We start from the raw sequence: 23,427 nt of genomic DNA, 5'->3' as shown, positions 1-23,427 counted from the left end.
CCGTCTCCAATTAACGGTTGAGAACAGATATTCGTTTTGATTCCACATAATACTATTTTTATAATCTATTAAATAATAGCTAGAGTTGATAGAAATTGAAGCAAATTCAACGTTAACGATCCCATTTATAAATTAAAAAAAAAATAATTGATAAGAAAAAAATATATAATTTGATCTTTTATATTTTCTTTAATGAATTATATCTTAAAAGAACTTTATAATTCAAATAATTGTTAGCTACTTAAATTAATTCGAATAATTATATATTAACTTTAATTATATTGGTATTTCAGATAACAAAATCATTACACTCTTAAAAAATAAATAAAATAAAATGACAATATTTTCAACATTATTAATTAACATTTTTGTTTTCTTCCAGAAAAACATGATGACCAAATGGACTCAATAATAATTAACCAACCAAAATAAAAAAATAAAAAAACTCAATAATAAAATATAAAGTGACCATCAAGTAAAAAAAAAAAAAAATACTAAAATATAAAGTTTGGTAAGTATCCAAGTTTTCAATGAGAATATAAAAATATTAAAAGAGGCAGTGGCCGTCAATCAATAATACAAAAATAAAATATATATATTTTTTAATATAAATTAACTGATATATAGGCGCAAAGCACTTATCCTAAAGTTGATGTGGTTTTATGTGATTTGTCTCTCAGTCTTTCTAGTCTTCCATTCTAATCTTGATCAGTACTCCGCTCTATAAAAGGTAAATGCGTTTGATCGCAATCATCTCAACAAACTCAAAAAACCCCAATACAATCTCCACCGTCAATATGGATGGCCCACTTTAGTCAACAACCGTTTTATATAGAAGAAAAATTCTTCTACAATACACCGTAAATTTCCCTCACTTACCCCGCCACTTTGTCTCTTTTCTCCTTTCCACTAAGCCCTATCCATAAAGTCTCTGTATTAGCCAGACCACCATTGATTGATTTCCACCCAAAAATTCTTCGTGTTTTTCTCTCTGAGATTTCCAAACCAGCTATTTGATGGACCTTTGTGTCTCAAACCACCACACAACTCCTACTCTTCCTTCCGCTCTGTATAAGCCCCAGAGGACTGCTAATTTCTCTCCCAAGTCCACCGTAAATTTCTCGACCACACGGCGATTTAGGCCCTTGACCGTTATCGCCGCCGCCGGAGCCAGCCACTGCGAGTTCAGCAGCCTGAACTCTCCCCTGGTTCCGAGGTCTCCGTCCGGAAATGACCTGCTCGGCGTCTTGCTCAACCATCCGCAGTTGTTTCACATCGCCGTTGCCGATGAACTGAAACACCTCGCCGATGATCGAGACGACGCCGTTAACCGTATGATCTTCAGCGATGGTTCTCCTGAGGCCTGCCTTCACAGGTTTTTTTTTTGTTTTTTTTTTTTTTGTTTCTCCTGCCTCCCTACTCTTTTTTTGTTTTTTAGGTTCTACTATCACGTGAATCTTGCCATGTGAACACGTGAGGATTGATTGTGTTTTCAGAGCATGGTTTTGATTGGTTTGAAATCGGATCGTATAAAAAGTGTTTATTTTCTAGATGTTTGGAATCTTTTATGGCTCTATATATGGTGAAAATTGACGCTGTGGATAAGAAACCCATTGATTATCTTTGAAGATATGAACAATTCCTTTGTTTTGCCTCCTATCCCTTTTTGCCCCTGATCGTCGGATGATCTTTTCTTTTCTTTTTCTTTTCTTTTTTTGTTTTTTCCAATTTCATTTTCAGAAAAAGTGCTTTGTTGTAAAATATCTTATCCATAGCTTTAATGGTTTTTGTATGACAAATGTTATGAGTGTTTTTCTCACTCTTTTTCTCAATTACAATAACGTGGACTGTGGACCAAGTAGTATCAAGATTTTATGGTGACTAATATTCCCTCTTACTCCAATACTCTTTGTTGGTAATGAATGAGTTTTTTAGAGTAGTTTGGTACAAGTTTTACACAATGATTTATGTTATTCATGACTCTTTGACGATAATAAAAAGTGCAAAAAGGTTGAGAATTCTAACATTGCAAAGGTTTTGTAAATTCAGCCTGATAGAGGGTTTTTTTTAATTACAGATGAGTTTGATTATATATAATGCATCTAAAGTTTGTGACCCAAGGTTTTAATTGAATGAATTACCGTAGACAATATGGTCTAATTTTAGAACATGGTTTCTCACTCTTTTATGAATGCTTTAGTTTTCTAACAGGAAATCTTTTATTTTATCTTTGCATGTGGGCAATACCTGCAATCCTGCAGGACATTTGCTACTAATGCGAACTGTTGCCTGTTGATGCCTTTACTGACTTGAACAAATTAGAGGAGTTGATCCGTACTGTTGGAGTTCCGTGGTAGCAGAAAATCGTATTTGAAATTTCCAATTAAATAGTTATTGATATAAATATGTTCCTCTGTCCTAAGATGTTTCTAATTGCCAGGAGGATTGCAAAACTAAAGGAGAATGAGTGCCAAATTGCTGTCGAAGATGTCATGTATCTTTTAATCTTTTACAAATTTTCTGAGCTCAAAGTTCATTTGGTTCCGAAGCTCTCTAGATGCATCTATAATGGGAGGCTGGAGATTTGGCCTTCAAAAGACTGGGAGCTAGAGTCAATTCATAGCGACGAGGCTCTAGAGATGATAAGGGAACATGTGACCACAGTGATTGGATTGAGAGCAAATGCTAGTGTGAAAGAAGCCTGGGCAACAACTAAGATCACACGATCCATACTTGGCCGAGTTTATGTAGCCTCCATCTTATATGGCTATTTTTTGAAGTCCGCCTCGTCAAGGCTCAACTTGGAACAGTGCCTAGCTATGGAAAGCCAAGAACTGACTCATAGGAACTCTCTAAAATTTCCAGAGATTTGTTCTTATGGAGTAAAACATCTTCTCTTCGGTCGACTTAGCAGCACAAATTCCAAATCATACGGAGAAGGATCAAGCAGGTTGGTGAACAGACCTGAAAAGTTAAGATGTTATGTGATGGGGTTTGATCCTGATACATTACAAAGATGTGCAAAGCTTAAGTCTAAGGAGGCCATGAACTTGATTGAAAATCACAGTCGTGCACTTTTTGGGGATGAGACATCAACAGGTTTTCTTGAGAGTGAAGAGGTTATCTTGACCTCATTTTCGAGCCTGAAAAGGCTTGTATTGGAGGCTGTTGCTTTTGGATCTTTCATTTGGGAAACCGAAGACTGCGTTAACACTGTTTATAAGCTGAAGGAGGGCTAATTTAGTAAGAACACTCTCGAGGCTATTTTATGTTAGCAAACTAATGGCTATTTGAGATGTTTCTCTCTTGTAAATAGAAGGAAGGATTGTCTTTCTTTTACTTTTCGATTTTCCAATGTACAGTTATAGTAAATTAGTAATATTTGAAAATAGTATATATTGTAATTGCATGTTGGTTAATGTTTAGATCTGTTTGTTTTTACTGTACATATATAATTTGCATTATATCTGTCAAGTTTATCCATTGGAGAACATGAGTTGCTGCTTTTTTATGTTTTGACTCAAATGATGACAGAGTTAGGTGGGCTATGATGGCTCTGTTATCTTTTCCCATTGAACCCCACAATTTGCCGGTAAAGGACATTCTTAAATTCATAGATATTTTTTTATTCTTGACTCAAATAAGCACTTGGACTTATCTAAAATATCTAGACACTTTATTTATTTATTTGGATGAATAATATCTAGACACTTATTGAAAAAGCAAATGGCGTAGATATTAAGTAAAGTGGGGTCCACCTTCAACATGCCCAAATAGCCTATAATGAGCTGTTTGCTGGGTCCGTTCACGAAAAGCAACGTGCCGATTGCCAAGAACAACGACGACGTGATTGTTTTGCGTGCCATTTGGGGGGACTCATGTTATTGTCTTCATAACAAGAAAGTACGTCGTACGCCGATAGATGGTGTCGTAGATGATCCTTACTAGCTAACTGTAATATTTTATTTTTCTTTTTACATATCTATTATTTTTAAATTTTTTTCTTTCATATAAAATATTGAGCCACTGTTCATTTGATTTTTCCCATTTATACTGTGATTCGAAAATTCAAAAACTCCAACAAGCAAACATGACTTTAAAAGTTACAAGTTAGAACAAAGTACCAATTTTTCTTTTAAGCTAATTATTTGTGAACATTGTAGAAATTGAATAATCATTTTTCATTATGAATCAAAGTAATCTTCTTCCGAAAACTACGTTTAAAGTGTCAATTAGTTTCAATGTTTTAATTTTATTTATTTATTTATTTTATGAACAGCTAGTCTTTTTTTTTTTTTTTTTTTTCTCATCCCGATCCAGATCTTTTTGATAAAATAAAAAACTAAAACTAAAACTAAAAACTGTTATACGACAAAGTTTACAACTTTTTCCTTCCCGTTTAAAAATTAAGATTAGTTTTTTTTGTTCTATTTCTCAAAAGTGACATCTACACGTTACCGAACACTATAATTGACTTTCTTATTTCCACTATTTAAATGGAAGATAACTTTACCTCCATATCCACTTAAACTAATAAATTTCGAACAACTTCTCTGAAAACACCTGCAAACTGATAATGACAAAAACAATAGGATTTTTAATGTTCTGTTTGGTTGTTCTAAACATGTTGGCTGTAAATCACTTGAATCCCGGTGTGAGAGACCCATGCAAAAGAAAAGGATCAGCTTTTTTCGGTGGTTGCTACCATGGCAGAGGCAGGATTTTTAAACAATGGAGGCATGTAAATAATTTTTAAATAAATATAAATGAAATAAAAATGATTTTTTTTTTAAATTTATAAAAATAATTAATTTTTTTTCAATTTTATAATATAAAAACAATAAAGACAATTTTATAACACAACATTTTAAATTATCTCAAAAAAACATATTTTATGAACTTAGTTAACAAATTTAAATAACTTTTTTCAGCAAGCTGTTTGAGAAACAATAAGAAAAAAAGAAGTGTAGGTATTTTTGTTGAATATGTATATATTATACATATCTAGCACTTTTAAAATACTTATGTATAATCAAATTTTAATGTATGAATAAATTCACTTTAATATTTTTAACTTTTAAAGTTTTGTAATTTCAACCTTTAACTTTTTTACTTAGCAATTTAAGTTTTTGATTTTTCAATTTATTGTAATTTAGATCTAATTTTACTTTTGATTATAGGATTTAACTACTTCTTACATAATTAATATTAAAATATATCAATTTCCAAGTTAAAAGATACTAAAATGTAAAATATTTTTTAAAAAAAATTGATTGTATTAAATTTTCAAATTTTACATTAAAAATATTAAAAATATAAATTTTCAAAACTAGTTAAAAAATTTTGCACTCTAATATTTTGTAGTTCGAAATTTAATTTAAGTTTAAGCTCTATCTATTTAAAATTAAAAAGCTCAAATTACAATAAATTAAAAAATTAAAAATTTTATATTGTTAAATTTAAAAGTTAAAGGTTTAAATTGTAAAATTTTAAAAATTAAAAGTATTGAAATACAAATTGACCCTTTGATATATAACTTGAAGACTTTGAGCAATATTTTATATTGTATTTCCAATGCTAGTTGACAAGATATTTTAGAAATTAATTAATATTGTATATTATATGACCTTCAATTCAGTCTTTTAATATCACAAGTTATGACCTTCAATGTAGTTTTTTTTATTTGGTGGACTTTCAAATTTTTGGATCATAAATAGATTAAAAAGAGGAAAATTATAATGAAATAACGTTTTACATGAAAGAAATGTCAGAAAATTGAAAATAAATATATAAAATAAAATAGGGATAACATGGTTTAGTATTTGCTTTGGATGGATTTTACCAAATTCTGAGTTGAAAAGACTGATTTTGGCTACTGTGGTAGACTTTATTAAAACCACACATCCAGTACTTGGATCTTTTTGCAAATGGATATATATAAATTAATTTGAAACCACGTATTTCCTTAGGAGAAACAATACTTGGTCAACGGTCGGTCAGTACGTACGATAATCGACTAATTTATTTAATTAAATATTTCTGTGTTCTAACAATTAAATAACAAAATTTTTAAGTTACAGTCGGTCCATATAAAAAAAAGTATGCATATTAGGTGAATAGGAGCTTCTTAGAAGTTGAACATGAAACTACTACCCCTTTGTGATACTACAATTAAACGAATTTAATACACAAATTTCAAATCAACAGTTTGGTTATTTAAACCAGTTATCAGAAATTGTTGACTTAGAGAACAATCTTCCTTGCGAAGCAAAATTTTCTCGACCATCTTTCTTTCTTTTTTATTTTCCCCCCTCTATCCAACCCACAGAAAATGGCATTTTTTCTTCTTAAACTAATTTTCTCAGCCTTGATTGTCATAGCGAATTTGGTTTCTCGTTTGATCTTCTCCACAACCGCCTATCTCGTAGTGTTACTTATCCATGCTTTCAAAGTACCAGGAAATTCGGTTCATGGTGCTTTAGAACAAGTCGCAGATGGTCTAAGGTCGTGTTTTGAGTATTTGCTGCAGCATATAATGGAAGGCATGAAAACTGTGATCTCTTCCTCATTTGATATTGTCAAGGAACATGTCACCGGGTCGGCCGGAGCTACAAGTTCTGTAATCTGGGGACTTATGGAGAAAACACGAGCTTCCCTGGACGAGTCACTGAAAGATTTACCAGAAGTATTTGGAGGATTTGCTAACACGGTTTCAACTGTGGTCTCTGATTTGTGGAACAACTGCAAGGAGGCTTTAGGATATGTTACAGAAAATGCCTGAGTTTTGTACAATTTTTTTAAAGCTAAACCTAGCTAGCTATATCAACGTCTTTTGTCTATAATGCTTGTATAATAAATTAGCTACATAATAATTCTATAGTTTTTTATTTGGGCAATAGTAATCGTCTAGTTTTGGAAAGTTAATTTGTCCATAACCATTTTTACATATTTCTGTCTTCAAATCTTTGATGGGTCTTTTTTGCTTTGGTGATTGGTGCATGTGTTACATAGATGAAGAAGAGAGGTGACTTTATTTTTTGACTCTTGGTTTGTACATTTTCCTGATCATGTCCGGTGGATTGATTTAATTACTATATTTGCACAGCTTGCAAGATGGGGGATTGAAAGACTGGGTCTTCTTTTGTTTTGTTTTTTGTTTTTTTTGTTTTTTTTGTTTTTTTTGTTTTTTTTTGGATTGAGATGATATTAGAGGTCGATGTTTAATGCAGTAAGTAGTCCTTTAATTTTAAAAATACATGGAATATGATAAATATACTGAGTGTATTTATTTATTTTTTTGGTGATTAATCGGTAACTTTAATTTTAACGAGAAAAAACCCAGGTCTTTATTGGAGTTGTGAGTTGCGACCAATTGATAGAAAATGATTAATGCTTTTCTAATCCTATGTTCGGCACTGACAAATAGAATAATTTTATTTATTTCCACAAACAAGGATATGTATAGCTTGATTTTATTTGGATGAACTTATCAAGAAGTCTATTTCAAAAAAAAAAAAAAAAAAGACTTATCAAGAAGTCAATATCATAGAAAAATGTATTTTCACGCAGAAGAAAAATATTATAATATATATATGTATATATTTTTCCTTTTCCATTTGTACCTATTCTACCTTAATGGGGCTGTCATTTTGGTGTACGATGCCAAATTTAATGTTGACACATTTATATTGCCAAATATATATATATATATATATATAGAAATTGACACCTTTAATTTTACTGTTGATATATATATTTTTATTTTTTATGGTTAATTTTTTTATTCTCTTATATTATTTTTCAAAAATAAAATCAGATTGTACTATAATAAATACAATAATATTATATGCATTAAAAATATTACTTTATTAATTTAAAATTTTAATTATATTTATATTTTAAAAATGTACTCCTGTATATTTAAATTTTATATATATTTTCAATTAATAAAATAATAATATATTATTTGATAAATTATTTAATAAATATTTAATAATTTTTTAATACATATAGTATTACTCATAATCAATATCAATACACTTTTCACCTCTCTTTCTGATCTCTCTTTTGTAATTTTATTGTCTCTATTAATCCAACTCTACTCTTTTTATTTTTTAATAATTTTTTCCTCGGCAATTTGGGATTAGCCAAAGAAAAATAATGCCTTTTCAATTGTTTACTTTTTCATCTATTCTATTATTCTTCTAAGTAGTAGTATCAAAATTTACAAAATTAGAGCCAAAACAAAATTAAAAAAGAAAAATCTTCAGATGGCAAACATTAAATACTAAATGGAAAAAATTGAAGAAAAGTTTTGTACGAGGCCTTTTATTTATATATATTTTGTCTTTTGGGTGGAAAGTCATGTCTAGATTCTTGGCTACGTCGTACCCTCTCCAGCCAACAGGGGCGTCTAGATTCCTTCAGGGCTATTTCTCTCATTTTGACACGTCTTCTTCTTTTTTCTTTTTTCTTTTTTTTTTTTAATTTTTTGTCTCTCTGTACCCATATCAATCCCCTTCTGGTTTACCATATAAACCACTTCGAACATCCAGATCCAAACGGATCATCTTCTCCCACAGTCTCTGTCTCTGTCTCTGTTTATAGGCATGGCAGCCACGGCAGCAAGGCTTATGCATGCTGTTCAGTATGAAGGTTATGGTGGAGGCGCTGCTGGTTTGAAGGTCTGTTTATTTTGTTTCCTTATCTTTTGCTATTTCTTTTTCTTTCTATGAAATTGCTCTTGTAGAATTATTTCTAAGTGTGTAATTGGGTAGTTATGTGTGTGTGTGTGTGTGTTTTCCATTCTAAATTTCCCTTTGTAATGTTTACTGTGTTTTTCAGTTCTGTGATGTAGCACTGTTGTATGGTGATTATTGATTTGTGTTCATGAATGAAAAACTTGCAGAGATGGAAGACCAGGATGTGCTTGTTCATCTTCCAACTTTTTTTTTTTTTTTTAATCTTTATTTTATTTAAAGTCGTTAGGATAAACATGCTTCGGTTTGGATGGGCCATTAAAATCTGTTTGTTGGTGATAGGTTCATCTTACCTGACTGATTGGCCTTAGTTTCATATTGTTTTACAAAGAACTTAAATATGGAATTTCTCGAGTATCGAATATGGTTATTGAAAATATTGGTTATTTGTATTCTTTTATAATCTGATGCTATCATGATGGATTAGTGTAAAATTATTCTTTATGTATTTCAAACTACTGCAGCATGTTGAAGTTCCAATCCCCACTCCGAAAAAGGATGAAATTTTGCTAAAATTGGAAGCTGCTAGTCTAAATCCAGTTGATTGGAAAATTCAGAAAGGGATGCTGCGGCCTCTTTATCCTCGCAAGTTCCCTCACATACCCGGTAATTCTTGTTTGCTTTTTTCAGTTTATACAGTTATACCAATAGTATTTTTTCTTGTCAATCTATTAGCTTTTGAAAAGCATTTGTAATGCATGCCTCTTTGACATTTTTTGATCCAAATTATGCATGTTGCATCCTGTATGATATTCTGTTTGTAATATAACTCCTAATTCACACAAAATTAACTTATGGAACTGCTAAAAGAGTTTTCAGATGAATGGATAATTTGTACAACTGAAAATAATAATAATAATAAATAAATAAGAAGAACGTGTTGCTCTTTCGGCTGATGAGGACTTCTGCTGCAGTTACTGATGTGGCTGGCGAAGTCCTTGAAGTTGGACAAGGTGTCACAAATTTCAAAGCAGGTGACAAAGTAGTAGCTCTTCTCAGCCATGCTGTAAGTGCTCATTCTTAATCCTCTTATTATATGTTTCTACCATTTTAGAGAGTTTCTTCTTTTCTACCAAGAAGTGAGTGGATGATTGATCAAGAAACTAGCACTATCCTTCAAACTTCTACTGACAGAATGTCCTTTGTCATCTGGTAAGATAAAGAACCATTATGGTTTAGAGGAAGTTGTTTACGAAGAAGTAGAGATACTAGGTATGTGAAAAATGTCTTAATTATAACTAGAGAAAATGGGACATGAAAGGAAAGAAAGTAGATAATGGTTTTTTAAAGTCAGTAAGGAATTTGAACTTCTTTTCTTAGCTTATGTACATTTTGTTTTCTGCCTAATCGGCCAGTTATGGCATTCTTAAAGTTCTACTCTGCTGGGGGGCCAATTAGATCCTAAGGGTAAAGTTCATGGATGAACCCAAGCTTTTTTGCTTTGCTCCAAATGATGGGCCACCATCCATGGTGAAGCTATGCAACTCTATGTTTATAGGTCTTCATAAATGCAAGTTCTACTTCTGTTGCATTCCCCCAAATGGTGTTACACTTCGGCTACCACCTCGATTTCCTTTAGGGGGTTAATGTTGCCCTAGATTGTACAGCTAGGTCAATAAGAACTTGGAATATTGCATGTAAAAGAAATTCAAGATGTTAAAAACAAAAAAAAGAAAAAAAAAAGGCAGAAAACTCCTAAATCTGCTGAAGAAGCATTCCTGATGGCTGGAAGTTTCATCTATGTTTTTATTTATTACTCATATCATGTCATGCACTTATATATGTTGTGATGTTGCATAATGACAGAGTGGAGGTGGACTTGCTGAATTTGCTGTAGCTAGTGAGAGCTTGACTGTCATTAGGCCACCAGAAGTTTCAGCACCTGAAGGTGCAGGCTTACCTGTTGCCGGTCTCACGGCTCACCAGGCTCTTACCCAAGTAGCTGAGGTTAAGCTCGATGGAACTGGGAAGCAGACAAACATTTTGATTACTGCAGCCTCAGGTGGTGTGGGTCAGTATGCAGTTCAACTAGCAAAGCTTGGAAATACACATGTTACTGCCACTTGTGGAGCTCGCAACATTGAATTAGTGAAGAGTTTAGGCGCTGATGAGGTTCTTGACTACAGGACCCCTGATGGGGCAGCTCTGAGGAGTCCATCTGGTCGGAAATATGATGCAGTTGTTCACTGTGTAACGGGCATTCCTTGGTCGACTTTTGAGCCTAATCTAAGTGAGAAGGGGAAGGTTATTGATATTACTCCTGGCCCAAGTGCATTGTTGACCTTTGCTCTGAAGAAACTCACCTTCTCCAAGAAGCAGCTTGTGCCACTGCTAATGAGTGCTAAGAAAGGGAACCTGGATTATCTTGTTAAGTTAGTGAAGGAAGGAAAGCTGAAGACAGTGATTGATTCAAAGCATCCTCTTAGCAAGGCTGAAGATGCTTGGGCTAAGAGTATTGATGGCCATGCCACTGGGAAGGTCATTGTGGAGCCTTAGGTAGACATAATATCTCGGATTGTCAACTTTGTGTACTTAAAGAAGGGAAAATTGAGTATGGACTTTTGTTTATATGGATTGGTGTTATGTGATGTACAGTGTGATATGCATTAAGGCATATAATGGCCTGTGATGTATATATACAATATGATATGCAGCAAGTCCTTTTTGAGGAAGGAGTCAATAATATATGAAGTTTATGTTACTTTATTTTTTGCTTAAAAAAATGTATATTATTTTCAAATCTTGTGTTGGGACCGACTAATTTTAGAATTTTATTCTCCCAAATCAACAAATGAAATTATTCATAAAAAATAATATATAAATAAAGAGATGTTATTTTATAATGAAGAAGTCAATGTTAGAAAACAGAGTTGCACACCTAATATCCATGTCCAAACGGATCCCACTCCTCATTCTCTCTCTCTCTCTCTCTCTCTGTGGGTATGGCAGCCACGGCAGAAAGGCTTATGCATGCGGTTCAATATGAAAGCTATGGTGGAGGCGCTGCTGGCTTAAAGGTTTGTTTATTTATTTTCTATCATTTCTTTTTCCTTCTAACAAATTGCCCTTGGAGAATCGTTTCTAAATGTCTTTGGCAATTGATTTTTCCGACTCTGAATTTCGCTTTTCAATTTTCACTGTCTTTTTTAGTCCCCTGATATACGGAAATTATAGTGATAAGTGATTTCTATGCGCTTCTTTGTTTTCCTTTAATTACTGTGCTTGTACAAGTAACTAATAGAACTCATTGTTTTTAAATTTTATGAGGACCATCTGAGTCTTTTGTTCAATGTCTGTAATTTTGCTGTGGGTTAGGCGCCTTATGCTTACCTTGATTTATTTGATTTGAAGTTGTTAAGGATAAACTTGCTTGGGTTTTGGATGGGCTATTAAATGTTTGTCAGGTTCATCTTGCTGAGGGAAAGGCCTTAGTTTCATATTGTTTGACAAGAACTTGAATATGGAATTTCTTGAGTATTGAGTCCGGTTATTGAAAATTTTGGTTATTTGTTTTCTTCTGACACTGTCATGATGGATTATCACAACCAATTACATGATGCAATCTGATTGCTAAACATTTTTATTTGCTTGTGGTACTTGCTTTATAGGGTTGACAAACATCTTGGACTGAGTTTATTTATTATTATTTTTTTTTTTGGTAAATACACCTAGAACTGAGTTGTTAAATTATTCTTATGTATATCAAACTACTGCAGTATGTTGAAGTTCCAATCCCCACTCCAAAAAAGGATGAAATTTTGCTAAAATTGGAAGCAGCTAGTCTAAATCCAGCTGATTGGAAAATTCAGAAAGGATATCTGAGGCCTCTTTTTCCTTGCAAGTTCCCTCATATACCTGGTAATTCTACCTTTGGTTTCTACTGATAGTATTTTTCTTGTCACTCTACTAGCCTTTGGAAAGCATTTGAAATACATGCCTCTTTGACATTTGTGGATCCAAATGATGCCTACTGCATCCGATATGATGTTATGTTTATAAAATATAACTCCTCATCCATGCATAGTTAACAGATAGATCGATAATTTGTCAAACTGAAAAAAAACATAAAAAGGAAGAACAAGTTGCTCTTTGGCTGATGAGATTTTCTGGTGCAGTTACTGATGTAGCTGGTGAAGTCCTTGAGGTTGGAAAGGGAATCAAAAATTTAAAAGCAGGTGATAAAGTTGTAGCTTTTCTCGGCTTTGCTGTAAGTGCTCATTCTTAATCCTCTTGTTATATGTTTCGTCTATTTTAGGGAGTTTCATGTTTCACTGGTAAGAAGTGAGGATATTCCGTGATAAAGAAACTATCACTATCCCTCAAACTTCTACTGACATAATGTCCTTTGTCACCTAGTATGATAAAGATCGAAAATTATGGTTGAAAGGAAGGTGTTTAGAAAGAAGTAGATATGCTTGGTGTATGAGAAAATGTCTTAATTATAACTAGAGAAAGCAATACATGAAAGGAAAGAAAGTAGATAATGGTTTATCCGAGTCAATTAAGAATTCAAACTTGTTTTCTCAGCGTATGTACATATTCCTAATCAGCCAATTATGGCATTCTTAAAACTTCTTCTATGGTGGGTTACAATTAGATCCTAAGGGTATAACGTTCATGGATGAGCCCAAGCTTGCTTTGCTCCAAATGATGGAGCCACCATCCGTGGTGTGAAGCTACCCAACTTGATAGGTCTTCATAAATGTAAGTTCTACTTCTATTGCATTACCCCAAGTGGTGTTACGCTTCAGCTACCTCCTTGATTTCTTTTAGGGGGTTGCCATTGCCTTTGATTGTACAGTTAGGTCAATAAGAAATTGGGGGGGACTTCTAAATCTTATGAAGCAGCATTCCTGCTTGCTTTAAGTTTCACCTATGATATTTCCTTCATATTATGTTACATAATGACAGCGTCCAGGTGGACTAGCTGAATTTGTCGTAGTTAGTCAGAGCTTGACAGTCAATAGGCCACCAGAAGTTTCAGCAGCTGAAGCTGCAGGCTTACCAATGGCCGGTCTCACAGCTCTCCAGGCCCTCTACCAAATCCCCGGGGTGAAGCTTGACGGAACAGGAAAGCAGATAAACATTCTGGTAACCGCAGCCTCAGGTGGTGTTGGACATTATGCAGTTCAACTAGCAAAGCTTGGAAATGCACACGTTACGGCCACTTGCGGAGCCCGTAACATTGAATTGGTGAAGAGCTTAGGCGCTGATGAGGTTCTTGACTACAAGACCCCAGATGGGGCAGCTCTGCGGAGTCCATCTGGTCGGAAATATGATGCAGTTGTTCACTGTGCAACGGGCATTCCTTGGTCGACTTTTGAGCCTAATCTTAGTGAGAAGGGAAAGGTTATTGATCTTACTCCTGGCGCAAGTGCTTTCTTGACCTTTGCTCTGAAGAAACTCACCTTCCCCAAGAAGCAGCTCGTGCCACTGCTAGTGAGTGCTAAGAAAGAACACCTGGATTATCTTGTTAAGTTGGTGAAGGATGGCAAGCTGAAGACGGTGATTGACTCAAAGCATTCTCTTAGCAACGCTGAAGATGCTTGGGCTAAGAGTATTGATGGCCATGCCACTGGGAAGGTCATTGTGGAGCCCTAGGTTGACATAATATCTCGGATTGTCAACTTTGTGTTTCTAAAGAAGGGAAAATTGAGTGTGGACTTTTGTTTATATGGATTGGTGTTATGTGATGTAGTGTGATATCCATTAAGGCATGTAATGGCCTGTGATGCATATATACAGTATGATATGCATTAAGTCCTTTTTGAGGAAGGAGTCAATAATATATGAAGTTTATGTTATTTTATTTTTTGCTTAAAAAAATGTATATTATTTTCAAATCTTGTGTTGGGACTGACTAATGTTAGAATTTTATTCTAACAAATCAACAAATGAAATTATTCATAAAAAATAATATATAAATAAAGGGATGTTATTTTATAATGAAGTCAATGTTAGAAAACAGAGTAGCACACTTAATATCCTCAAACGGATCCCACTCCTCATTCTCTCTCTCTCTCTCTCTCTCTCTCTCTCTCTCTCTCTCTCTGTGGGTATGGCAGCCATGGCAGAAAGGCTTATGCATGCGGTTCAATATGAAAGCTATGGTGGAGGCGCCGCTGGCTTAAAGGTTTGTTTATTTATTTTCTATTATTTCTTTTTCCTTCTAACAAATTGCCCTTGTAGATTCATTTCTAAATGTCTATGGTAATTGATTTTTCCGACTCTGAATTTCGCTTTTCAATTTTCACTGTCTTTTTTAGTTCCATGATATACCGAAATTATAGTGATAAGGGATTTCTATGCGCTTGTTTGTTTTCCTTTGATTACTGTGCTTGTATAAGTAACTAAAAGACCTCATTGTTTTTAAAATTTATGAGGACCATCTGAGTCTTATGTTCAATGTCTGTAATTTTGCTGTGGGTTAGGCGCCTTATGCTTACTTTGATTTATTTGATTTAAAGTTGTTAAGGATAAACTTGCTTGGGTTCTGGATGGGCTATTAAATGTTTGTCAGGTTCATCTTGCTGAGGGAAAGGCCTTAGTTTCATATTGTTTGACAAGAACTTGAATATGGAATTTCTTGAGTATTGAGTCTGGTTATTGAAAATTTTGGTTATTTGTTTTCTTTTGACGCTGTCACGATGGATTAACACAACCAATTACATACTTGATGCAATCTGATTGCTATAACATTTTTATTTGCTTGCGGTACTTGCTTTATAGGGTTGACAAACATCTTGGACTGAGTTTATTTATTATTATTATTATTATTATTTTGGTAAATACATCTAGAACTGAGTTGTTAAATTATTCTTAATGTTTATCATACTGCAGCATGTTGAAGTTCCAATCCCCACTCCAAAAAAAGACGAAATTTTGCTAAAATTGGAAGCAGCTAGTCTAAATTCAGCTGATTGGAAAATTCAGAAAGGATATCTGAGGCCTCTTTTTCCTTGCAAGTTCCCTCATATACCTGGTAATTCTACCTTTGGTTTATACTATTAGTATTTTTCTTGTCACTCTACTAGCCTTTGGAAAGCATTTGAAAGACATGCCTCTTTGACATTTGTGGATCCAAATGACGCCTACTGCATCCGATATGATGTTATGTTTATAACATATAACTCCTCATTCATGCATAATTAACAGATAGATCGATAATTTGTCAAACTGAAAAAAACATAAAAAGGAAGAACAAGTTGCTCTTTTGGCTGATGAGATTTTCTGGTGCAGTTACTGATGTGGCTGGTGAAGTCCTTGAGGTTGGACAGGGAATCAAAAATTTAAAAGCAGGTGATAAAGTTGTAGCTTCTATCAGCTTTCCTGTAAGTGCTCATTCTTAGTCCTCTTGTTATATGTTTCGTCTATTTTAGGGAGTTTCATGTTTCACTAGTAAGAAGTGAGGATATTCCGTGATAACGAAACTAGCACTATACTTCAAACTTCTACTGACATAATGTCCTTCGTCATCTAGTATGATAAAGATCCAAAATTATGGTTGAAAGGAAGGTGTTTAGAAAGAAGTAGATATGCTTGTTCTATGAGAAAATGTCTTAATTATAACTAGAGAAAGCAGTACACGAAAGGAAAGAAAGTAGATAATGGTTTACCCGAGTCAATTAAGAATTCGAACCTGTTTTCTCAGCATATGTACATATTGTTTTCTGCCTAATCAGCCAATTATGGCATTCTTAAAACTTCTTCTCTGGTGGGTTACAATTAGATCCTAAGGGTATAACGTTCATGGATGAACCCAAGCTTGCTTTGCTCCAAATGATGGAGCCACCATCCATGGTGTGAAGCTATCCAACTTTATGTTTATAGGTCTTCATAAATGTAAGTTCTACTTCTATTGCATTACCCCAAGTGGTGTTACGCTTCAGCTACCTCCTTGATTTCTTTTAGGGGGTTGCCATTGCCTTTGATTGTACAGTTAGGTCAATAAGAAATTTATGAAGTAGCATTCCTGATTGCTTGAAGTTTCACCTATGATATTTACTTCATATTATGTTACATAATGACAGCGTGCAGGTGGACTAGCTGAATTTGTCGTAGTTAGTCAGAGCTTGACAGTCATTAGGCCACCAGAAGTTTCAGCAGCTGAAGCTGCAGGCTTACCAATGGCTGGTCTCACTGCTCTCCTGGCCCTCTACCAAATCCCCGGGGTGAAGCTTGACGGAACAGGAAAGCAGATAAACATTCTGGTAACCGCAGCCTCAGGTGGTGTGGGACATTATGCAGTGCAACTAGCAAAGCTTGGAAATGCACACGTTACGGCCACTTGCGGAGCCCGTAATATTGAATTGGTGAAGAGCTTAGGCGCTGATGAGGTTCTTGACTACAAGACCCCAGATGGGGCAGCTCTGCGGAGTCCATCTGGTCGGAAATATGATGCAGTTGTTCACTGTGCAACGGGCATTCCTTGGTCGACTTTTGAGCCTAATCTAAGTGAGAAGGGGAAGGTTATTGATCTTACCCCTGGCGCAAGTGCTTTCTTGACCTTTGCTCTGAAGAAACTCACCTTCTCCAAGAAGCAGCTCGTGCCACTGCAAGAGAGTCCTAAGAAAGAACACCTGGATTATCTTGTTAAGTTGGTGAAGGATGGCAAGCTGAAGACGGTGATCGACTCAAAGCATTCTCTTAGCAACGCTGAAGATGCTTGGGCTAAGGGTATTGATGGCCATGCCACTGGGAAGATCATTGTGGAGCCTTAGGCTGACATAATATCTTGGATTGTCAACTTTCTGTAGTTTAAATATAGGGAAAATTATGTGTGTGACTTTGTTTATATGGATTTGTTTTATGTGATGTACAGTATGATATGTATTAAGTTATATAGTGGCTTGTAGTTTTTGGGTAACGGAACACAAACCTTGTAATTATTTATAGTTTGGGGATGTTGATTTATTGCTTTTATTATTAAATATTATTATGTTTCTTTAAGAGAGTTGGTATGCATTTAAAAATGTTATGAAAGATTTTTTTTTTTATTATTTTGGTTTTTGTTAAATATGAACCTAATTTTATAAACACTTCGAATTTATATTTTTGACTTGGTGAAAATATATGTTTCTTTTTTTTCTTTGTTTTTTTTTTTTTTTTTAAATTTTCCGTAAAGTAGGCAATGGTTTAATTGAAAATATAGGTGGAGTACGATTCCTCAAGGTTGACTTTTTAAAGCGAAGAAACCAAGCATTTTTCTGAATTGTAAGTCTTGACTAATTGATAAAAATTATATTATATTATTTTCAAATCATGTGTTGGGCACTGGTCAAGGGTAGAATTATATTCCCACAAATAAAGAAATGTTATTTTATCTAGTCTGGAACTTATATTAAAGAACTCAATGTCATAGAAAACAGAGTAGCACAATCATATATTTTCATGCTTTTCCTTTCTGCATTATAGTAGTTCCAATAGCAGTCATTTTGTGTACAGTGCCAAATTTAACATATGGACCACTAATTTCACTGTCAGCATTTTTTTTTTTTTTTGGCTAGATTTTACAGTTAATATTTGAGATCCTTCTATTTAGAAAGAAAGGGGGAAAAAAAAAAAAATGCATCATCATCCTTATCATTTTACTTCAAAAGCGGATTGGATCTCATGCTAAAACACTTTGTCATAAAAATAAAAGTTAATAACACTTTAATCATTTGAACTATCGCAGAGTTTACAATTTTTTTTTTTCTCTAAATTATAAAAGCTGATAAATCTATAATTTATTTCTTTTATCCAAAGAAGACGAATCGAGACCCTTCTTAGAGTACTCTTCCTTGAAAGCCACTACCATGGTTGTCATGGCATTTATTTTTGACTCTTATTGGTCTTCAAATCATATACGCCAATTGAACTGGATGATGAGCTTTCCCATGTTTTTTTTTTTTGCCCCTTTTCCTTTCCTTTTTCGTGTTTTGAAAAATCTCTGGTCGTATAATTCATTAAAGAGCTTTTGTCTTCGTGGCCATTTTAGTCAAACTTTCCACTTTTGTCTTCGTGGTTATTTCGTCAAACTTTTCAACTGGTTTACCATATATATGTATGTGTGTGTGTGTGTGTATATATATATATATATATAAGTCTCAAAGATGCCAATCAAACCGAAATCTCCTTCTAAGTTGGAAAAAGCCATGGCAACAAAACTCATGCATGCGGTTCAGTATGACAGTTATGGTGGAGGGCCTGCAGGTTTAAAGGTCGTTTTTTTTTTTTTTTTTTTTAATTTCTGTCTTTTTCTTTTTGTTCTACCAAATTGCGCATGTAAAACTACAATCATTTCCAAGTGCAAAATTGTTAGTTGTTTTTTACCCCACTCTGAATTTTGCTTTTTCTATGTCTTTCTGAATTCTGCCGTGATGATGAATGAAAAAAACTTGCAGAGATGTGCTTTATTCATTTTTCGAATAAAGTTACTGTGTTTTGTACATGTAATTGACATAGCTACCTCTTCTTGTTTTGAAATTTTATGAGGATGACCTTATTTGACTATTCTGTTCAGTTCTCTGTTTTGCTGTATAAATTCCCTTGTGCCTAAAGCTTTTGTTATTACTATTTTATTATTATTTAGAAGTGGTAGGATAAACTTGCTGGGCTTATGTGGGTTCATCTTACTGATAATAGGTCCCTATTTCTATGTTGATTTATAAAGAACTTAATATTGAATTTCATAGAATCAGTGGAGTCTGGTTGTTGAAGATACCGGTAATTTGATTTCTTTTGGTTTGATGCTGTAATAGTGGATTAGTATAGAAGCCTTTTTATTTTTGGTGGTTAACACAATAAATTATTTTCTTTCTTGATGCAATATGGCTTTTGACTAAATCTAAGTTCTAAATTAATATTCAGTTGTTATAATAATATATATATATATATATATATATATATACTAATTTTCAGTTAAATTATTCTCATGAATATATAATAAAAACTAATGCAGCATGCTGAAGTTCCAATCCCGGCTCCCAAAAAAGGTGAATTGTTGGTAAAATTGGAAGCAGTTAGTATAAATCCATATGATTGGAAAATTCAGAACGGGGTGCGGCCTTTTTATCCTCACAAGTTCCCCCATACCCCTGGTAATGTTAAATTTACTTGCTTTTTTTGGTTTATACCAATACAATATTTATAATTTCTTATGACACTCTTTATTGGAATTTATAAAAACATTAGAAATGTATGCCTCCTTTGTCATTAATTTTGTTGATCCAAATTATGCCTACCGCATTCTATATGATATCATTGTAATTGAAGCACTAATTCTAGGATGGTAAAAATGCCCCTACAGGCCCCTCCTCTAATAGATTGGGGACAGAGTATGTCTTTCACGCCTGAAAATTTTTTATTAAAGGAGGGTGTGGCAAGGTACAGGAAAGGCTGGCTGATGAGAATTTTGTGGAACAGGTACTGATGTAGCCGGTGAAGTCATCGAGGTTGGACAAGGAGTTAATAGTTTCAAAGCAGGTGACAAAATTGTAACACTACACAGCCATGCTGTAAGTGCTCATTTAGTTTTTAATGTCAATAAATTGACCTTTTGTTCCTGTTTTCTAAGCTTTTTTTAATTTATATTTGCTACCTAATCGGCCAAATTAAATTGTGGCATCCACAAAGTTCCAACTCTGGTGGGGCATAATTATATTCTATAAGCATTAATCCTGATTGCTAAAAAGTTTCGTCTATGATATTCATTTTGTTAACAATAGGCATATAATGTCATCCCCTTATGTCTGTTTCTTTTTTTTTTTTTTTTTTTTTTTTTTTTTTTTTGATGTTACAAAAATTAAATAACAGACTGGAGGTGGACTAGCTGAATTTTCTGTAGCTAAAGAGAGCATGACAGTCACTAGGCCACCAGAAGTTTCAGCAGCTGAAGCTGCAGGCTTACCAGTTGCCGGTGGCACTGCTCTCCAGGCCCTCATCGTCGCGGGAGTGAAGCTCGATGGAACAGGAAAGCAGAAAAATATTCTGATAATCGCAGCCTCAGGTGGTGTAGGACATTATGCAGTTCAACTAGCAAGGCTTGGAAATGCACATGTTACAGCTACTTGTGGAGCACGTAACATTGAATTTGTGAAGAGCTTAGGAGCTGATGAGGTTCTGGACTACAAGACCCCAGATGGTGAGGCCTTGAGGAGCCCATCTGGTAGGAAATATGATGCAGTGGTCAACTGTGCGACTACGTTGACCATTCCTTGGTCCACTTACAAGCCCAATCTGAGTGAGAAAGCGAAGGTTATCGATCTAAGCCCTGGAGGAATTACTTTCTTCACTTTTGCTCTGCACAAAATTACTTTCTCCAAGAAACAGCTTATGCCAATGATAGCGAGTCCTAAGAAAGAGGAGCTGGAGTATCTTGTTAAGTTGGTGAAGGATGGAAAGCTCAAGACAGTGATTGATTCAAACCACCCTCTTAGCAAGGCTGAAGATGGTTGGGGTAAGAGTATCGATGGCCATGCCACTGGGAAAATCATTGTGGAGTCTTAATTAGGCGAATATATCTTGGATTACTTAATTAAGTTTGTGTATTCTATATATCAACTTTTTCAATTTGGAGGATTAATTGTTTGTTGGTTTTGTTTATCTGGATTAATGATTATGTATTAATGTGTGCTTCAGCTTGTCTTTTTGCCTTGACGAAGTATGTATAAGCCTCATTATTAATTAGTTGGTGGTTATTATTATTATTATTATTATTATTATTTTGGGATAAAATATTCTCAATCCATTAGGCACAAAAAAGAATGTACAAAAAGAAATTCAATGTCTAGTCGTCCCTCACAAAATTAATCCAAAAGCAAAGAGGAAGAGGAAGCAAAATATTTGGAATCTCTTCAAAATCACAGAATTGCCAAAAAATGAACTACTAGATTTCCAATTCTAGGAACTCTATTTTTGATGGAAGTCCAATTCTAGGAACTCAGTGAAACAAACAAGAGTTAAAAGAATTACCACCAAAAAAATAAAAATAAAAAATAAAAAAATCACGATTTAAAAGAAATCGACAAATAAATAAATATTATCAACATAAGCACCCACTTTATCTAATAAATCAGGTCGGATTTATCCAAATCCAAGGAAACTGTCCGGATTGCCATTCTTAAGAAAGAAATAGAATTAGAAGCTTACAGCATCCCAGTGGACTCTTTGTTTTAAGCAGCATATTTTTCAAATTACAAATGATTGAAGATAAAAAGTAAAATTTTATTGGAGAATTTGGCCCGATGCCCTCTTTAGAAGGGCCATGACGATATATACCTTTGTATTGGTGAACTTTTTTGTTTTGCCTTTTAATATCCATTACACCTTTAAAAAAATTTTAAAAGACCTGGATGTCTTTTATTTTAGATCTAATACAAGAAAACCTTTTGTGGCTCCTTCGATTCAGCTTCTAGGTTTTCATCCAAAACCAATGCTGAGATTAGAAAGAGAACCAAATCCAAGGACAACAAGTTTGAGTTCGATGAAAGCAATGCTCAGATCTTCAGGCTAATGCTCGATGATGCCCATCTTCAATCTCGCCTTTATTTCTACAAGTATCGGAATGCTTTTACCTTCTCGCTTGTGGTTATTTCTTCTTTGTTGCTTCAGAAATACTTGAATGGTGGATTGGAAGAATCTAGGTCTTTAGCAAATGGCAATTTTGTTCTGATTCTACTAGGATTTATGGGTGTTTTTAAGTTTTTGACATTGCTCGCCAAGGTTTCTTTTGAAAAATCTGCATCAAGGAGGTCAGAGAAGCAATTGAATGTTCTCTTTGGGGTTTTGGGAGCCATAGCTGGGAATATGGTTTGCTTCCTAATTATTCCTTTGGTTCTGGATTTCAATTTTGGTCCACTTGATGGTTTTGGTAGATCTTCAATTGTTGTTTTAATGGCGAGCAACGTCCTTTGGTTCTGGATTACCGTAGGACCTTCAGTAATTACCGATGAAACCTACGGTAATCAATTTGTAGTTGCTGAAAAAATTACCGTAGGTTTCATCGGTAATTACCGAAACCCATATGGTTATCACATTTTACCAATTTTTTGGCCCCCATAAGTCCCCTAATGTGTGTTAAATGCAAAAACATTCAAAATATACATTCTTCAATGATCCTAAGAAGAAAAAACCGTAAAAGTTCTGAAAAAGTTCTCAAATTGGCACAAAAATTTGATTACCATAGGGCCTTCAGTAATTACCGATGAAACCTATGGTAATCAATTTATACTTGCTGGAAATATTACCGAAGGTTTCATCGGTAATTATCGAAACCCTTGTGGTAATCACATTTTACCAATTTTTGGCCCCCACAAGTCCCCTAATGTGTGTTAAATGCAAAAACATGCAAAATATACATTCTTCAATGATCATAAGGAGAAAAAGCCCTAAAAGTTCTGAAAAAGTTCTCAAATTGGCACAAAAATTTGATTACCATAGGGCCTTTGGTAATTACCGATAAAACCTACGGTAATCAATTTATACTTGTTGGAAAAATTACCGAAAGTTTCATCGGTAATTACCGAAGGCCCTACGGCAATCAAATTTTTTACCAATTTGAAAATTTTTTCAGAACTTTTGGAGTTTTTTCTCCTTAGGATCATTGAAGAACTTATATTTTGTATATTTTTGCATTTAACACACATTAGGGGACTTGTGGGGGCAAAACAATTGGTAAAATATGATT

The 23,427-nt window shown here is 34.0% G+C and overlaps 5 protein-coding genes across 7 annotated transcripts; all 5 read left to right on the top strand.

The window, feature by feature from the left end:
* Positions 1-864: 864 nt before the first annotated feature.
* Positions 865-3,425, top strand: LOC107426661 (UV-B-induced protein At3g17800, chloroplastic). Of its 3 annotated transcripts, none has more exons than XM_016036900.4 (2): positions 865-1,375; positions 2,441-3,425. In XM_016036900.4, the coding sequence occupies exons 1-2, from the start codon at positions 1,017-1,019 to the stop codon at positions 3,237-3,239; spliced, it is 1,158 nt and encodes a 385-aa protein (XP_015892386.1). In that variant the 5' UTR covers positions 865-1,016; the 3' UTR covers positions 3,240-3,425. The 3 variants fall into 3 exon arrangements, with proteins under 3 accessions (XP_015892386.1, XP_024933086.3, XP_048336475.2); XM_025077318.3 differs by having other exon boundaries at positions 1,235-1,375; positions 2,262-3,425; XM_048480518.2 differs by having other exon boundaries at positions 1,357-1,375; positions 2,323-3,425.
* Positions 3,426-8,448: 5,023 nt separating this feature from the next.
* LOC107426664 (chloroplast envelope quinone oxidoreductase homolog) lies at positions 8,449-11,465 on the top strand. Its single transcript, XM_016036904.4, has 4 exons — positions 8,449-8,684; positions 9,224-9,365; positions 9,674-9,765; positions 10,566-11,465. Exons 1-4 carry the CDS (start codon positions 8,610-8,612, stop codon positions 11,253-11,255), a joined length of 999 nt encoding a protein of 332 aa, XP_015892390.3. The 5' UTR covers positions 8,449-8,609; the 3' UTR covers positions 11,256-11,465.
* A 140-nt stretch (positions 11,466-11,605) lies between these two features.
* LOC107426666 (chloroplast envelope quinone oxidoreductase homolog) lies at positions 11,606-14,709 on the top strand. Its single transcript, XM_016036906.4, has 4 exons — positions 11,606-11,776; positions 12,476-12,617; positions 12,875-12,966; positions 13,671-14,709. The coding sequence occupies exons 1-4, from the start codon at positions 11,702-11,704 to the stop codon at positions 14,358-14,360; spliced, it is 999 nt and encodes a 332-aa protein (XP_015892392.3). The 5' UTR covers positions 11,606-11,701; the 3' UTR covers positions 14,361-14,709.
* LOC107426665 (chloroplast envelope quinone oxidoreductase homolog) lies at positions 14,692-17,708 on the top strand. The gene is made up of 4 exons (XM_016036905.4): positions 14,692-14,892; positions 15,600-15,741; positions 15,999-16,090; positions 16,790-17,708. Exons 1-4 carry the CDS (start codon positions 14,692-14,694, stop codon positions 17,477-17,479), a joined length of 1,125 nt encoding a protein of 374 aa, XP_015892391.2. The 3' UTR covers positions 17,480-17,708.
* A 1,094-nt stretch (positions 17,709-18,802) lies between these two features.
* On the top strand, positions 18,803-21,476 carry LOC107426663 (chloroplast envelope quinone oxidoreductase homolog). The gene is made up of 4 exons (XM_016036902.4): positions 18,803-18,961; positions 19,702-19,840; positions 20,166-20,257; positions 20,556-21,476. The coding sequence occupies exons 1-4, from the start codon at positions 18,854-18,856 to the stop codon at positions 21,246-21,248; spliced, it is 1,032 nt and encodes a 343-aa protein (XP_015892388.1). The 5' UTR covers positions 18,803-18,853; the 3' UTR covers positions 21,249-21,476.
* The last annotated feature ends 1,951 nt before the right edge of the window (positions 21,477-23,427 follow it).

This window comes from Ziziphus jujuba, chromosome 9 (assembly GCF_031755915.1).
Source record: "Ziziphus jujuba cultivar Dongzao chromosome 9, ASM3175591v1".
In the NCBI taxonomy this organism is placed as follows: Eukaryota; Viridiplantae; Streptophyta; class Magnoliopsida; order Rosales; family Rhamnaceae; genus Ziziphus; species Ziziphus jujuba.
This window is presented reverse-complemented; position numbering and strand designations above follow the sequence as displayed.

Excerpts from the sequence above, each read along its gene's own strand:
- LOC107426661 (XM_016036900.4), top strand. The coding sequence starts at position 1,017 with ATGGACCTTTGTGTCTCAAACCACCACACAACTCCTACTCTTCCTTCC. Across the intron at positions 1,376-2,440 it reads CCTGAGGCCTGCCTTCACAG|GAGGATTGCAAAACTAAAGG; the intron begins GTTTTTTTTTTG and ends TCTAATTGCCAG.
- LOC107426664 (XM_016036904.4), top strand. The coding sequence starts at position 8,610 with ATGGCAGCCACGGCAGCAAGGCTTATGCATGCTGTTCAGTATGAAGGT. Across the intron at positions 9,366-9,673 it reads CAAGTTCCCTCACATACCCG|TTACTGATGTGGCTGGCGAA; the intron begins GTAATTCTTGTT and ends CTTCTGCTGCAG. Across the intron at positions 9,766-10,565 it reads TAGCTCTTCTCAGCCATGCT|AGTGGAGGTGGACTTGCTGA; the intron begins GTAAGTGCTCAT and ends GCATAATGACAG.
- LOC107426666 (XM_016036906.4), top strand. The coding sequence starts at position 11,702 with ATGGCAGCCACGGCAGAAAGGCTTATGCATGCGGTTCAATATGAAAGC. Across the intron at positions 11,777-12,475 it reads GAGGCGCTGCTGGCTTAAAG|TATGTTGAAGTTCCAATCCC; the intron begins GTTTGTTTATTT and ends AAACTACTGCAG. Across the intron at positions 12,618-12,874 it reads CAAGTTCCCTCATATACCTG|TTACTGATGTAGCTGGTGAA; the intron begins GTAATTCTACCT and ends TTTCTGGTGCAG.
- LOC107426665 (XM_016036905.4), top strand. The coding sequence starts at position 14,692 with ATGTTATTTTATAATGAAGTCAATGTTAGAAAACAGAGTAGCACACTT. Across the intron at positions 14,893-15,599 it reads GAGGCGCCGCTGGCTTAAAG|CATGTTGAAGTTCCAATCCC; the intron begins GTTTGTTTATTT and ends ATCATACTGCAG. Across the intron at positions 15,742-15,998 it reads CAAGTTCCCTCATATACCTG|TTACTGATGTGGCTGGTGAA; the intron begins GTAATTCTACCT and ends TTTCTGGTGCAG.
- LOC107426663 (XM_016036902.4), top strand. The coding sequence starts at position 18,854 with ATGCCAATCAAACCGAAATCTCCTTCTAAGTTGGAAAAAGCCATGGCA. Across the intron at positions 18,962-19,701 it reads GAGGGCCTGCAGGTTTAAAG|CATGCTGAAGTTCCAATCCC; the intron begins GTCGTTTTTTTT and ends AAACTAATGCAG. Across the intron at positions 19,841-20,165 it reads CAAGTTCCCCCATACCCCTG|GTACTGATGTAGCCGGTGAA; the intron begins GTAATGTTAAAT and ends TTTGTGGAACAG.